Source organism: Phalacrocorax aristotelis, chromosome 1 (genome assembly GCF_949628215.1).
Source record: "Phalacrocorax aristotelis chromosome 1, bGulAri2.1, whole genome shotgun sequence".
NCBI lineage: Eukaryota > Metazoa > Chordata > Aves > Suliformes > Phalacrocoracidae > Phalacrocorax > Phalacrocorax aristotelis.
The window spans coordinates 61,364,368-61,381,030 of record NC_134276.1 but is presented as its reverse complement, the minus strand read 5'-3'; the positions used below and the strand labels follow the sequence as shown (position 1 = coordinate 61,381,030).

The following is a 16,663-nucleotide window of genomic DNA, read 5'->3' as shown; positions in this document are numbered from 1 at the left end:
AGACATCCTACCTCAAGGCTGTCTTTGCTAAGCAAACGTCGCAATTCTGACCCTTCCTTTATCTGCTTTCCAGAAAACCTTCACTAAACGTAGGGTCATGGTTCCCAAGACAAAGGAAAAGCAAACAACAAAATAGAAAACAAATTTTATTGAATGAACAAAAGTCTAAAAGTCTCCCATTTTTGGTTAACAAAAGCAGCAACCTACAAAACCCCTGCATTCCATGACAAATCTGTTTATGTCAAAAAATTAATCCTTGAGCAGGTATGAACATTTGTACGCAGAAGTTACAACTGTTGAGATGTGTTTGAGCAAACAGCTGGATACATTTCAAATCAGGAAAAACAAAAAACCAAAAAGAGACTGCACATGGACACCTGAAAAAGCTTGAATTGTTTGCTGGCCAAGAGGTATATAATATCATCAGGGCTGCCAGCAGTTTTCGGCACTTGCACCCCTTTCAGACAAAATTAGAAGAGCAGCAGAAAAATGACAGAGGGTTTAAGACTGAACAAGGAAAAGAACTGCCAACAGAACAGAGCGTTCAGCTGGCTCATTTGGCTAATGCTAAATGCAGCTTTTTAATACTGAATTTCACAAGCTTGTATTAAGCAAGTCCGTGCTCTCAAGAGGCTTCAGGATAAGAACTCAGCCGCTGTACCCACAGAGCAAAAGCAATAAAGAAGGTCCGTCCTCCAACGTTCCCTGCCACAGGCAATTCCTCTCAGTCTAACACAGGCATCCAGCTAAGGGAAAAGTAACTGAGACCTATCTGACAAGGTATGATTACCTGACTGATAGAAGTCTGCGGCGAACTAAACAGAGAATGTACATTCAATTTGTAAATTCAAGAGGGTCTTCTAACCTATGTGATTTTTTTTTTGTTTTCACTGGATCGGGGCAGCCTTAATAAAATGGAGTGTTAAAAGGAAGGCAATGTTTACTTTTATCCTTACACCATTTGCAGAATAACCCTTTTTATAAAGTCATATAATAAGTTTTCATGCTTTTGAAGACTACGTATTTTCAATGAAGTCCCTTTATTACATTGACTAACTTCAATCTGCTCTTCTGTTTTCACGGATCAGGACACAGTACAATTATTCAAAAGAAATTATTGATTTTGCTGTCATACTTTTGATTGCAAAAGTACAATAATCTGTGCTTATTGTCACTTTATACATCAGATCTAATCCGTTGCAACCACATAATCAGATTTATTTAATAATTATGAAGCTGTATCTTATACCATGATTTCTATTCATACGGATTCTAGGATTAAAGATCCCTAATATGTCTTGATTAAAACTAACTTTAATATATCAACTCTATTATCTAAAGTTAATTTTAATCATTTCCATCATAATCGTTATAACTCTGATACCCACTGTTCCTCCTCTCACGAAGGTTCGATTTCTTCCACGTGGATTCCTGATGAAAGCCAGCACTGAAAGATCGACCCAGTCGTCCATGCTGTTTCTTAGAGATATTGTCTTCACTCTCAGATTTGGAAATGCCTTGTGTTTGGGATTGTTTATCCTGTCTAACATTTCCAAATGGAAAATTCCAAGGACCAAATCTTTGCCAGTTAAGTCTCTGAAAGGCAATGATGCAGTGAAGATTTCCTCCCACCTAATCGAAATAAAAAGGTTCTTTGTTAAATGCACACAGGCGCATTTCTAACAAACATAGATATTTGAAATTAACACCTTGGCAGGTGACAGAATTCATTTAAAAACAAACAAACAAACAAACCAAAACAAAACCCAATAAAACAGCACACAAGCAAACAAAACCCCGCACAAAACCATATCCACAAACAAACAATTCTGCTCAATTGATTTTGATTGTTTCCTAGATCCAATTGCTGCCTTCTTTCTCATCTTTCTAAGTTATCCTTTTCATTGTTCATGGGCTAGTATAACTTATGTTCTGCTAGTCTGTTTTACTCCCCAGCCACTTTCACAGGAATTTTCTCTTCTGGTCCCCTCTCAACCTGCTGACAGAGTCTTCCGTAGGGTCTCCACGTTTGAAATCCCTTCAGCCCTATTATTTCTCACAAACTTTCAATCTGCAAATCAAAAATACATCCCCTGCCCACAAGATATAGCCCTATCTATAGGAAAGCAAGCTACATGTATTGACAATAAGTCCGTGCAAGAGACAGACATCTGTTCTTTTGTCTGATCCTACTCAACTGTACTTCCGTTCCTGTGCACATATAGCTAGAAGGCTGTGCACCAGAAGGATCTGCCTGTAACTGGTCTGCAGAGTATTTCAATACTTGCTGCAGCCACATTTTAAGCCAGCAAGGTTAAATATTGTGACCAAATATACTGTATACGCAGATATCCTGGTTCTTCCTAGCACATGCCAGGTTTCTGCTGCATTGTATCTTGTCCTGCAAGTACATATAAATGACTCTGGTATATAACTACCCGCTTTTGCCTTCAGCAACACTTTTAGTGAAGTTATCTTACACTGCTGACGTATGAGTAAGTTTGCCAAAAATCTACCATGAATTTCCTCCCATCTTATTAAGTTTACCTTACCTTCTTTGTTTTTCGATGCTGCAAACCTCTCTCTAGGTGCCGAATATCTAGATATTCTGGATTTTGGGTATTTAGGTCAGTGACAATATCCGCCCACCTACGGAATAAGATTATTACTGTCAGCTGACACTTCCGAAACCTCAGCACCACTAGGACTCATGTCCACACACACGCAAATAAGGATCTGCAGCTTTAAATACTCTTATCAGGGATTTAAAGATAAATGAACTATTAGAGACATCAAGCTAGACATAAAAGCATCACTTCTAATCAAAGCATTCAGTGATTATTCCTGTTCTTGGGAAACACCTTCCAAAATGAGTAAGAGCACCATGAGTCATTGGTTGCATTGCTTACCCTTACCCATTCATCAGTTTGTGAAAGGAAGAAACAAAAGCGTGGTTCAGGCAAGGAGAAACATTAGCTTTTCTTTATTTAATCCTCTCTTACTCTTTTAAATTATTTTGGTCAAACCCTCGTTTGTTTTGTTTTCGCCCACTAAATCTTTTTTTACCAGAGAGCTCTCACCATAATTCACTCCTCCATTTTATTTAATTCCCATCTTTAACGCACTATCAATTCAATCATTCCCCATTCACTCAGCTCTTCAGAGTTTCCTAGCTCCTTCTAGCCCAACTGAAAGAAATATCCCCATATCCCAAACCTCTGTAAGCCTACACATCGCCTTTTCAGTTCTGTCAATGTCTAATTACCTGCTTCTCACTAACATCACCCTCCAAGTTCAGAAAAATCCATTTCTGCCCCAACCTTTGCCCTCCTACCTTAAGCACAGAACTTTCTCCTAGCCCTCACTGGGACTGTAGCAGGAGGAAGGATGTCTCCACAATCAAAATTAGGATTACGAAGGTTTGTATCCTATATTCAGAAACTCTTCCCGTGCCATTTGCAGCTCATATACCACAGGACAAAATTCTGTCAGTGGGATGGATAGCGCACCATTTCTCAGCACAGCAACCACATGCACAATGCAATTTTTATTTTGTTGCACTTCATCTCATTAGTCTAAAATATATGGCTATTTACAGTTATTGACATAGTCACATCACTGACAAAACAAACAAACAAAAATAAAAGATATCTGGGTTTTAGGTACTGGGATAGATCTGACTGGCTATGAAACTGTCAGATAAGCACTTTCAAACAATTTTTCAAAATAATTAGAGAATAGAGAAGACAAAGCAAAGAAGTAGTTGTGTGGCATTTTTTTCCCCCCACAGCTCTTTTTCGAATGTATCGAGAAAAATCCATAATTAACTCGGGGGGCGGGGAGGAGGGAGGGGAAGGGGGTGGCAGAGAAGCTGTTTGCTAAAACTTATGTTTTGGCCATGGAATTAGTTTCCTGAGAAATACTATTTTTTTGCACTGCTCCCTCATTTCAGAAATTAGTATTTGGCATTATGAACTAGCCCATCAAGCAAAGCCAAGAAAGCTGTTCTATTAGTTTATCATGACAAATACAACTGATTGATGAAATTTCTACATAGCACCCTCTAGCTCTCCTAGTCTGTCTAGTTTAGACACCAACTTTGTATGGGGTAGGCCTCATCAGAAACATATTGTTTTAACACATAGATAAGCTAATAATGCAACAGAGCACAGGCTGTACCAGTGCCTGAGCTAGAAGACCTTGGTAGCAGCGTAATATCCTGTGCACGCTCCAGACATAGCCTATGTACGTCCTCAACTGCGGCATGAAGTCCTCCGAGGTTGGTACAGCCTGTACATCACAACTGGCATGACCGCAGGCAGCTGAGGCACCTTTTCGTCTTAACTAACGTCAGCCATGTCACACTCAAACAGGAGAAACAGGCTTTGGCCTTCAGCAGCCCACACTTGTCCTGCCACATGATATAAAATTGCAGCACCAGCCTCGAGGTCAAAACATGAGGTTTCTCACTAAAGCATCTGTTTCTGTTAGAACTATAGTATATTCATTAAAAGAAAACCCTATCAAGTCACTTGGTGACCCTTAAAAGAGAAATACAATTTGTTTTGAAGGAAAACAGACCATTTTAAATTCTTACCAAGTGACGAACGTACCTTTTACAGTGTATTGTTGGATGTTTTCTGCTCGGCTCTCCAATTAAGATCCAATATTCTACCTCTTGCTGCAAGACACGACCTCTGTTCAATAGAAGATACAATCCTAGTAAGATTTATTGTGCATACTAAAAAGAGAGATTAACACTATTTTTTTTTTTAGGATTTTCTAACATTTAAAGTAATTTCCTCAACCAAACTAAAAACCAGCTCCTACACTATACATAGTGTCTGCAATTCCATACAGGGAAACATTTTGTTTCATAAGGCCTGCAAGCAAGATAGAAGGTATTGCTTATTATTTGGGGAAAAGACAGATCTTCCTAAAAAATAGTGTTACTCAGGTGAAAGGCAGTCTAGTGTAAGATCCAAATACAAATATGTACGTAACAATGGAAATAAGAGCTGTGGAAAGCCACCTGCAGGTGGAACAAATGTCTTCCTCCCTATCTGTGATGTCCAACAGAGTCACAAGAAAGCCCCTTCCGCTACTTTTACACTACACCCCAGCTGACAGTTGGTACTAAGGGCTGTAGGGTAACCTGTATGAAAACAACCGGTAACTTCAATCCCTTCCTCCTAAGCATCCAACACCACGTATTAAAAAACTAAACCCTCAACTGGTACTTGTTCAAGTTTGCAAGCAACTTCCAAGGAACTCAAAGCCTGTGGTAACCTCATCAGGGAAAACTTGTGTCAGGCAGGGCAGACTGCTGAGATACAGAGGACTGTTCTGTGACTTCCTGTGTATAATTATCCCATGAAAAACCGCTTCAGTTTCAACTCTAACAAAAACTGAGATTTTTCTGCCTAGGGAATTAGACATCATACGGCCTTACTGCTTGCAATAATTTGTTTACTTATAATTCCCTGTAAAATAACAACGTAAGCCATCATTGTACAGATGGGAAGCCAAGACACACGATAGGTTCATTGACTTACCTAAAGTCACACTGGAAGTCTGTGGTTGAACTGGGAACTGAACCCAGGTCTCCCGAGTCCAAATCCAGCAACCTAAGATCATACAGGAAGTCTGTGGGTGACCTAAGAACTGCCTCCTAAGCTCAGCCTAGCAACCTATCCACCCATTTCTTTTGGAACTTAAAACATTTCTTAGCTTGTTTTTAAAGAAAAGCTTTCCTTTGTAACTAGAATGCAAAAACAGGTAAACAAGAATTGCTAGGAAATCTATTGATAGCGCTTCTGGAGCCTAAATATAATTTTTCCCAGTAAGACATTAGAAGATATGAAGAAAACAGGATACTCTTCTGGTCTGACCACCAGCGTAAAATAAGGCTGGAAAAGCTCCTTGAACTCATTACTTCATCTTACATTGTTAGAAGAGATGTTTTAAGGGAGAAAATCTAATATTGACTTTAAAATATCTCTAGTGACTAAGAATCCATTTCAACCATGGGTAAAGTATTGAAATTTTTGCTTTCATCTTTGAATCGAGTCTCATCGTACAGAAATTTTGCTCTCTGGTCATTACTAAACAATATAAATTCAAACTAGATACAAGGCATGTGAAGTTTCCACACACTGGACCATATTATTTATCAAACTGCATTTTCAATCTAGTAATTTTTTTTTTGTACTCTGCTCTTCCAGTGCAGATTCTTAATAACTGATGAATTAAGCAAGCCATTAACTTTTTGGTAAATTTAAACAGACTGATGCGTTGGACTTTTGTTTGGGACTCATTTTCCAAACTCTTCTCATTCACATGGCATGTTAGTGAACACAGCCTTAATAAAAAACCTGGGTATTCTTTTGTTCATACACTAAAAGCTTTCATTAACCCCGTGGTCACAGTCTCACACTGGGAACAAATTCGATTCAGATGATTACGCTTTATTACCTCCACTCAATTACCATTTTGAACTCTAAAAGTAGAGTTAGCATTCTCCATTCCTTGATGTGACTCTACACCTTCAGCGCAGCCAAAGGTATTCTGCTTGGTAAGCAAAGTGGAGGACTGAGGTTCACTTTACACCAGTGACCTACTCTTTCCGTTGTTTAGCACTCCCCACTACCTGTATCTGCTAATTTTGTCAGGGATTGTCTTCTTATGCTCGTGTTATTCAGGGAAAGAAAATGGTATCAACTCACAATAAATTTTTCTGTACGTTTCCTCCACTAAAATAAGCATAAACACAGTATCTTACCTATACGCTTTACTAGCTTTTACTGGGGTTGCTTCAAATCCAATTGGGCAAAAATAATGGTTTTGGCAATGGTAGATGTAGGCCATTGACTCATCTTTCAGTCCACGTGTTAGCTTCGCAAGGGCCCCTGCAGCTACAAAGAAAGATCTGGTTACAGTCCAGAGTGCTTTGGATCCTGCACAACATATTCAGCAAGAAAGGTCTAGCTGATAACATAAAGTAGTTACACTGCTTTTTAAATGAGAGGGCACGACCCAACAGGCACGTACAAAATCCAGTTTTGATTTCAGACTTCTTAGTATTTCATTTCCTGCGTGGTACAAAACAATAACATCTGCCACACAGTCTGTACTAGGGAAATGCAATGTAAAGTATGCAATGTATTTAGATCTAAGTCATATTAAAAATTACTAGTTCTGCAAAAAAAAAAGAACCAAAAGTGTCTCTTAACCTAGGAAATACACACTGCAACACAACGCAGTCCCACTGCCCCAAGCCAGGTGTAGCACCTATCAATGGTGCTGCTGAAACCCCTGAAAGCTTTCAAACATTTTGGTATCATGAGCTTCCCAGTCTCAGGAACACCTCCCACACTTGGGCATACAGTATTTTGTAATGGGACTGCAGCGCTCAGTTTCAGGAACAGGCTAGAAAAGGCACTGAAAGAATTCTCAAGGGGGGTTCCCACTTGAATAATCTCCCCTCGAACTTTTCAGCACAGTTTTATCCTTTTAAAGAACCTTCCGGTTAGAAGATAAATTACCCAGACTACACCAAGGCTAATAAACTGTACGGGAAAGTATAACTTTCCTTCAGGTAGCACACTTAAAAGCCAACATAAAAATACAGCTTCATAAGCTAATTGAGAATAATCACCTAACTTTAGCTAAATCTGTCTCCAAAAGTCATGCAGAATGGATGAGTTCACTAACTTTAAAATGCATTTTTAAAAGTACAAAACATTTATTAGAGACATTAATAACTTTGTGCTGCACATTCTAGGTTTTTATACAACACGGATTTCTAAAATGCTGAAGTAAAAATGTGCTGCTTCCCTGGGGTATTAGACCAATCACTTCTTCCAGGACACCAACACAGAACTGGAAGTGCAGTGTCCTCCTGGATACCTTAAAATTCCAGTTCTGTGACAGGAGAATATATAGCACAGGATATATTTCATATAAATAAAAGTACAAATGAAGGTTTTAACAAAATAAGAGAAACAGTAAAATCAGAAAAATCAGGCAACTTGGAGCTATCCGGTGGCTTATCTCAAACTGGAAGTACTGTTACACAATTTGTCCTGTCAAGTACTACACATTGCAGGACTTTTTTCGGTTTATATACTGTAAGATGAATGCTACATACCAGTTTCTCCAGCTGTCTTGTTCTTCCCATGAGGTTTATACAGAACATATGAGCATCCCTTGATATGGAAGTGATCGTTTATTTGCCTAAACCATCTGAAACAATAAGCTTGAAGATTGTAGTAACTCAGAAGTTATTAAATGCAGTTGTCTTTCCTGCCACTTTTCCTCCACTTGACAGTTTAGAAAAAAGGCTTCTATGCACTACTGAGTACCTACATATCAGTATATAGATTGTAGATGACCATGGTACCCCAATACAAACAAAACTTAACATATCCTAGAGAGGTAAATAAATACCCAAAGCCTTTTCCTCCATCTTGTTTTTTTTCAGACCCAGCATAGATTCATAACAATCAAAGGGCTGGATTTGAAGCGTTGGTCCAATTATGTTCGGTCCAGTCACCTCTAACTTTCAGTTACTCAGCCTTCAGAAAGACACTCAAATTCTAAGACGCCAAGCTTCAACTGTGATTTGTAAGCTGCACAAAGGGAATCTTCTAAGATACCAGAAGGCAGAACCCTTCAAGTGATACTTCCTGCATATCACCTTGGGCTTCTACCACATAAGCTTCACAATGCCCAGGTGTTACAGGAGTCCCATACCACAACTCCTCAGAACAGCAGTAAGTGAGCATAGGTCTGCCAAAAAGATTCTGTCTCAGAAATTTACTTTTCTGCATTAGAAGATTCAAATTCACATCTCTGAAGAGAATACCTCAATCATAAAACCAAGTTGAGTCATGGGTTTGGCTCTTGGTGCTCCCTCCTGTTTCCCAGTCTGCCAAGTACTAAAAAATTATTTGACCAGGCAGGGAAAAAAAAAAAAAAAAAAACCAAAAAACTAGTAAGGGTAACTTTTCTGCAGTACTTAGGGCACTCACAGGGCACAAGGAAGAAGAATTCCAAGTTTAACTTTTGGCTGTATAGACTGTTGACATGAAGAGAAAGAGCATTTATCAGCTTAGTCTATAAAGGCTGTTACACCCTGACATACTCCTAAAGACATACAAAATCTGGATCCAAGTCTCCTAAGGCAGAGAAGGAAGTTTTCATGACACTCTTCAATGATCTAGCCAGTATGCTACTATTAAAGAACATGCTGCTGCCACATTTTCAAATCCAGCACCCACGTTCCATGACAAACCTTATATATCGCCTTCAAAAAATACTAACTAGATCAAATGCAACTCATGAAACAGGCAAGAACACTGCAAAATTTTTAAATTTCACAGAAGGGTACCACACCAAAGCCCTGTCAAGATGTTCAAGTACAGTATGCTCCTGGTCCTGTTTAATCCTAAAATTCCTTATGAATTTAATAAAAACCAAAGATTTTTAGATCGAACTCATCAAGACCAAGAAACAGCAGAGCAGAAGTGAAACAGAATTTGAAAGCCCAAGTCTTCTGTGACTCCAACCCCATCTTTTCTTTTTCTTCTCCCCTCCTCCTCCTGAGCAGCTCCACTGCAGCAGAGGTGCAGCACTCACTATCTCATTTTTGCTACTTACATTAATTTTTATATTTAAAGCTCCCAGCACACCAAGTGCCTTTTCAGGCTGTTTCAGTGACATTAACAAGCATTTAACATGCATTTTCAAAAAAACAAAATGAGAGCAAAGAAAAAAATTCCTAACCAGGATACTGGATTCATTAGAGTATTATACAACTGTTAAACAAACTGAACCAAAAATTAAATAGAATTTCATGTTCACCTGGTCTGTGTAGCAACATTGCACTATACAAAACAGCTAGTGCAAAGAAGTCTGGAAGGTTTCTTTGGGCACTGTCCGAGTACCCAGGCATGCTTCATTATTCTAAAACTTAAGAGGACTAACTTGCATCAGCCACTTTTTTTTTTTTTAAGTAAATGAACTCCTACTGTATTTTTAAAGGCTCTATACCTTAGTTTTATGTTATTTTTGCTACCTTAACAATTTAGCTACATCAAAAGTACCAGACATACCTCATTAAAGTTGTATTCCCAGTGAAAGGACCAAACCTAATCTCCTCAAATGGGGGCTGAAAGCCCAGTATATGCAAAGCTTCTTCTTGAGTAATAGGTGGTAAACTGAAAAAAAAAAAAGCCTTGTTTAATAAAGTAATGAGCAATATATTTCAGACTCTATAGAGACAAAGCGGTCTATGTGTGACTTACCTTCCAGCTCCCAGCGTACTATATAAGAAATTCCAGCAAGACACTAAAGACGAAATTCCACAGGAAGTCTTGTATTGAGGTCGACTAACACAATACCTAAAGCAAACAAAACCCCAAACACATTAGTAAGCATTCTTGATTTAGTTGCAGGAGCAACCTGAACTACTTCTGTGTGTGCCACGCCATTAAAGTTCCGTGTTACATTAAATACTTTTATTTTGCCTATACTTTAAAAAAAAATAATATCCTGAGCAAATATGTTAACCAATTTCTTTAAGTTTGTCAGATACTACTACCTTATTTCATACAAATTGGTCAAATTTATAACAGCTGCCCAGAAGTTCTGTACAAATGATCCTGTAGGAAAAAATGGTTCTGTACTAATAAAACGTACAGTTTGATCCAGTCTCTTCTAACACGTGAACTTGTAGTAAGCTGTATCTCTACCAATTTACTAATGAATGTCATTGCAGGTCGCAGATTCCCTAGGCTAACACGAACTTTCTGATGTCATAGATACACAGAAAGAACCAGACAGATTCAATAAATTAAGGGAATTCAGCGAACTATATTTGTATGATGTAGGTTGTATAGAACTGCGAGATTCTAATCAAGTATTTCCCAGTCAAAAGAAAAATCAGGAGTAAGACATATCGGTACTATGTTTAAGATTACTTTTTGCCTGACCATGGTAATGAACTTGCATTTTTTTTAAGCCATGAATCCCCACATAAATTTTTTCCTTATTGAAAGGCAAAAAAAATGTTTAGAAAGAAAACCATTTTTAGAATTTCAAAAGATGGGAGGGAAGCTCTCATTCTTCTTGTAGAAAGCATGAAATTTAGTTTATGTATGCTTAACATACCCCGATTTCTAATAAATAGAAAAAGCGTGAAGATATTATTAAGAAGTTTGAAATCAGAAAACCAGCAACAGTGTTTACCAACAAACTGTATGGGGGTAATCTTATATGCAATTCATAAACACTACCATCTCCGGAGGTCCAACACTTTCCTCTCCTTCACGTCTTCAAGAGCAGAACGCTGAGGACACTCCCTGTATTGTTTGCTTTTTTTGTCTAGGGACTTTTTCTTTGTCGTTTGTTTCTTCATGTTGCCTACAAAACAGATTTCAGAAACCAGTGAATGCCTAGTTTACCTTTTATATCTTTCTTCTTAAATATTTTAATAGCAGCATGCACCTCAAATAGAGTCCCTGGTTGTGTCACTAAGTGCAAACTGGGTCTAAACGTTAATTGAAGGAAAAAGCTCAGATGCATAATCAAGATTGTCAACAGGTTTGTAAAGCTTCCAGTAGCTACGTAAACATCATGTTTTCCTGAATGGAATTAATGATGACCTGCTTGACTTTTTAGAGCGAGCAGTCAATCTGATTATTCTAATAAGTTAAATCAGCCATCCCAGAAACAGACTCTCAGACCAGCATGGACTTCCCATCCCCGAGCATTAAATGCACAGGGAAATCTAATGAAACACTTGTTTTTCACAGCCAAGCTCTGTAACTAGCTACACTTTCTGATTAAAACTTCCGTCCAAATCCAGTGAGAGTAATACACCCTCAAGGTCTTTTCCTTTTTGTACGCCACTGAGACAGTGGAAAATGAAAAGAGTTGGGCCACATGCTAGAGCAGGAATATTTCTGTCCTATTTTGAAGCCATCATATCCAAATGAAGTATACCACACAGATCGTAGCAAAACTTATCAACCTATAAGATATTACCATTTGTTTCTTATTTTTAAAGACACTACACGTACACATGAAAAGGCAATGACAACTTGCTCACCGTATTTAAGTTTTGCTGAACTGGTTTCCCACTAACAGACAAAACAGGAACTTGACTAGCTAGCCAACCCATTAAGGAAAAAATCTACAGCAAGCTCTAGATAAACAGAGGGATTACAGGACAAAGAAAACCAAGTGTGTGTGAAAGTGCCTGATTCACAGTTGCAACCTGTGGCTAGGCAGAGAAAGAACAGAGGAGGCAGCAAAGAAGCCAGTCTTAAAGAAATGGGCTCCCTAACACTGTATGCCTACTGCAAATGAAAATATGTACAATTTTGTAACAGTAACCAACTGCTTTCCTAAATAACTGTAAGGATTTGATTTACTTCTTGTTATAAACAAACCACACCTTTAATTTCAAAATACATCTCTGAAGTACCTTGAAATGTTTCTGCAAATGACAAACCTGTACTTAACAGGTAAAAGTAATCACTGTGCAATGCACTAAGTCCTATGAAAAGAGAAAAAAGAGAGGAGAGAGAAAAAAGAGAGGAGAGAGAAAAAAGAGAGGAGAGAGAAAAAAGAGAGGAGAGAGAAAAAAGAGAGGAGAGAGAAAAAAGAGAGGAGAGAGAAAAAAGAGAGGAGAGAGAAAAAAGAGAGGAGAGAGAAAAAAGAGAGGAGAGAGAAAAAAGAGAGGAGAGAGAAAAAAGAGAGGAGAGAGAAAAAAGAGAGGAGAGAGAAAAAAGAGAGGAGAGAGAAAAAAGAGAGGAGAGAGAAAAAAGAGAGGAGAGAGAAAAAAGAGAGGAGAGAGAAAAAAGAGAGGAGAGAGAAAAAAGAGAGGAGAGAGAAAAAAGAGAGGAGAGAGAAAAAAGAGAGGAGAGAGAAAAAAGAGAGGAGAGAGAAAAAAGAGAGGAGAGAGAAAAAAGAGAGGAGAGAGAAAAAAGAGAGGAGAGAGAAAAAAGAGAGGAGAGAGAAAAAAGAGAGGAGAGAGAAAAAAGAGAGGAGAGAGAAAAAAGAGAGGAGAGAGAAAAAAGAGAGAAGAAAAAAAGAAAAAAAAAGAAAAAAAGAAAAAAAAGAAAAAAAAAGAAAAAAAAAGAAAAAAAAAGAAAAAAAAAAGAAAGCGAAAACCCACCCTAAAAACCCAAGCGAAAAAACCCCCAAACCAAAAGTCGCCACGAACAATACTCCAAAAAGAACCCACACACAGTTACGCAGAAGCCAGCCTTGTTTTGGAGCCACTTCCCCAGGCAGCCACACCTGACTGTCACTCCTCCTCCATCACTCCCTCCTTTCCCGCTGAGGAAATCGTTTGAAGTGACGTACAGGCTCTTCTATAGCACTGCCTCAGGAGACGTCTGTGCTGACCAGCCCCCCCCACAACCACGCTGTAAACAGGAAGCCTCTTCCTGTCACAACATCGAACCTTCACCACCTCACCTGCTTTGTTCTTCAGATTTGTGGTCACGCCATTGAACTCTGATTTGTCAATTTCCCATGCCAGTGGAAGCCTTCCAAGATCACCAGGCAAGGTTTCCAAGTTAGCATCTTCGCTGTAGATTATCTCCGAAGCACCAGTTTGAATGCTGAGTAAGCCAGGCGTGTTATTTCCAACGTTTAAGGCAGCACTGCCTGACAGGCAGGCACTAACTGAAGCACTTGGGCTTTTACAAATAGATGTTACTCTGTTTAAAAAAGCATAGTCTGAGCAGATGGTATAAAATTTCTCTCGTGTATGAGTCACGGGACATCCCCACGGATAATGCCCATCTCCCCTCAACACCAAGGGCGCGGCAGAGGCATCCGACACGCGGAATGGCTTCACGGGATCACGAAGAGAAGCTTCTTGGGTTTCTTTCCCAGGTTTGTTTTCAGTGTTTCCATTATCTCCAGAACCATTCTCCTTTTCATCTTCTGAAATGTTAGGCATTGAATGATACTGCAAGAGTATTGTACAGCTAAGAATATATTTTCTTTATGTTTCAATTACAACAGAGTTTTCATCGTTGCCTCCATCACCTCTGCAAGGTATCGCCGAAGTACCTGAAAGAAAATGAGAAGTTAGTGCAGGTGTCTCAACCAACACAAAGTCTACACAAAGCTTATCTTTGAACTCATATCCAAGAAAAGCTGAAACACCCTTTAAGACACACCACAACGTACACTGTGTCCTCTCCCACGCATCTCCAGAATTCTACAAACAGCACTTGTTATTACTTGTGAGGTGGCAACAGCATACACCATAGCAATACCATGATGAAGACATCATGAGTAACTGCAATTGTAAACCAGCGCATGAATAAAAAAAAAGAGATTAAAAAAAATGAAAAGCTTCTGCACTTCCGTGTTTGCGGTGGGTCGTTTTTATTCCGTACAGTCACGATACCTGGCATACGTGGAGTATAAAAGAATTTGTACAAGTTAATAAATCACAGAAAGAGCAATTTAAGGCTGAAGAATCCTGCACGCTTTTGCTGCAAGTGAAGGTCAGACTTACAGAAAACTACAGTAACTATTAGCTCTGTTGACTGTAGATTCACAACACTACCCCTCAACCCGTTTCACTGCTTTCCCCCTATGGCTGTTAACCTTCCCTTTTATTTGTATATGCTTCCTCTTCTTCAGGAGCGAGAAAGAGAAGTGTCAGATTTCACTTAGCGTAGCTAAGAACTACCAAACACAATTTTCAGAAGGCCGGCTTGCTTTTAATCATCTTTTTTTTAAAAGCGAGTTGACGGTCCGTGCTGTGCGTCACCTCAGCAGCTCGCACGCCTGCGGTGGGAAGACACGCGGCAGATGGGAAACCTGCCACGCAGGAGGCGGGACTTCCACCCGCGAGCAGGCTCCCGCGCCACCGGCTTCTGGTCCCCGCGCCGACCTGCCAGTGCGCGAGCGCTCCCCCGCCAGAGGCGGGTCTCGCAGCCCATCGCAAGGAGGGCTCCGCTGGGAGCATTACACGGAAATACCAAAGCGCGTGCCCGCGCTCCGCGGCCGCCGGCGGCGAGCGCACCCGAGCGGCGCCCAATCCCGGTTCTGCCGCCCAGCCCCGGCACAGACCGCTCTCACCACGCCGGGGCGGGAGAGTCACCCACGGGGGACCCCGCGGCGTGGGAGAAACCCTGCCTCGGCGCCAGGAGGGGGGCGAGGGAGGGCCTCGGCGCCGCCAATGGTTGCCCCGGCGCGGCTCCGCGGCCCCGCCCCCCGCCCTGCCGTCAGCCGGTTACAGAGTGAGCAGCCCAGCGCTGCGGGGAGGGGCGGTGGGGCCCGACAGGAGGGTGGGCCCGATCCCCTCCTCAGCGCCCGACGGGGCAGCGGAGGGAAGGGGAAGGGCAGCAGCCCGGCGGCACAGCCCGCGCTCCCCACGCTCGCGGCGTGTTACCTGCGCGGCGCCCGGCTGCGTCGCCTCCCCCGGCCGCGGCGGAGCGGGGACGCGAGCGCGCCGGAAACAGACACGGCGCGCGGCGGGGGAGGGTGCCGCGCGGCGGGCTCACCTGCGCCCCCACCGCCCCCCGCCTCTTCAGCGCCGTCGCCGCCGGCACCAACTGCCGCAGCCGGCCGGGGGAGGGGGCGCGGGGCAGCCCGGCAGTGACGGCCGCCCTCCCCCCGCGGGTCATCGCGGTATCTCAGAGAAACGGGCTGCGCATCTCCCGGCTGGGCCGCGACCGCGCCTTGGCGCAGTGAGAGCCACTTCTGGGGCCGTGTGTGTGTGTGTGTCCCACCGGCCCCCCCCATACGCGCCCTCGTGGTCTCGTCCGCTGCTGCCCCGCGGGCGGGCGGGGGAGGAAGGGGCAGCACAGGGACAGGGATGGGCACCGGGCCGTGCCGCGGGAGCAGCCGCGCTCCCCGCTGGCCTAACGGGGACAGGGCTGGGTTCTCACCCGTTGGCCGAGGTGGGGCTCCGGGTGCCGCAAGGGAGCCCGGGGGAGGCCGGCCGGGCGCTGGCGGGGGGTGCTGTCCGGGCGGGAGGAGAGCAATGGGAGGCGCGGTTCCGCCTGCGTGGCCAGCCGCGGCGGGGAGCTCCGAGGGCGCTTGGAAAAGTGGGGCTGTGCTGGCTGACGAGTGTGCGGCCACGGGGAGCCCCGGTACGGCCCCGGCAGGGCCAGCCGTGCCCCTGCCGCAGCGGCCCCTTGCCGAGGAGGGATTGGGTTGGGGTGGTAGGAGCGCTGGGTTCCTCCCGGGGAACAAGGGACAGATGTCCGCGCCTTTTATTTGCACTAGACGTCTCTTTGTTTCCCTGGCCGTAGTGAGAACACATGTAATAAAAATGCTTCTGGAAAACTGTATAAAGGAACAAAGGATTGCTTCGAGTAACAGTGGAACTGCCGACAGTACTCCCCCTCTCATATTCACTGCAGTCAGCAAATTTTCAACATGAACACAGTAATGCTGAAGACATGAGCAGAGCCCTTCTAGAACTGCCACAATTATTTAAAATCTATTTGTTTTTAAATATTCTGATTTGTAATATTAAATGATTGCTTTTATAACGAAGTAGTTATAAAATTTACAATAAAAACCAAAACAGATCTAGCAATGACAGCACGGTGCCACAGCCCCGGAGCCCCAGCAGTTGTTTCCGTGAGAGGTGCTGCAAGTGATGGAAAAAAGAATCTGG

General features: G+C 42.1%; 1 protein-coding gene across 4 annotated transcripts; it reads right to left on the bottom strand.

Annotated features, from left to right (window-relative positions):
- Positions 1–133: 133 nt before the first annotated feature.
- On the bottom strand, positions 134–15,579 carry BIVM (basic, immunoglobulin-like variable motif containing). Of its 4 annotated transcripts, none has more exons than XM_075090351.1 (11): positions 15,428–15,579; positions 13,489–14,091; positions 11,298–11,424; positions 10,308–10,403; positions 10,116–10,220; positions 8,150–8,244; positions 6,782–6,914; positions 5,556–5,627; positions 4,614–4,697; positions 2,553–2,649; positions 134–1,632 (listed from the first exon to the last, which is right to left on the bottom strand). In XM_075090351.1, the coding sequence occupies exons 2-11, from the start codon at positions 13,976–13,978 to the stop codon at positions 1,348–1,350; spliced, it is 1,584 nt and encodes a 527-aa protein (XP_074946452.1). In that variant the 5' UTR covers positions 13,979–14,091; positions 15,428–15,579; the 3' UTR covers positions 134–1,347. The 4 variants fall into 4 exon arrangements, with proteins under 4 accessions (XP_074946452.1, XP_074946442.1, XP_074946471.1 ...); XM_075090341.1 differs by having other exon boundaries at positions 13,489–14,820; positions 15,428–15,559; XM_075090370.1 differs by lacking the exon at positions 5,556–5,627.
- Between the last annotated feature and the right edge of the window lie 1,084 nt (positions 15,580–16,663).

What these genes read in the sequence shown, in the direction of transcription:
- BIVM (XM_075090351.1), bottom strand. Translation starts at nt 13,978, where the DNA reads ATGCCTAACATTTCAGAAGATGAAAAGGAGAATGGTTCTGGAGATAAT. An exon ending in AGTACGCTGGGAGCTGGAAG is followed by an intron (nt 10,221 to 10,307) that starts GTAAGTCACACA and finishes TTTTTTTTTCAG; the next exon opens with TTTACCACCTATTACTCAAG. An exon ending in GGGAATACAACTTTAATGAG is followed by an intron (nt 8,245 to 10,115) that starts GTATGTCTGGTA and finishes TTATTGTTTCAG; the next exon opens with ATGGTTTAGGCAAATAAACG.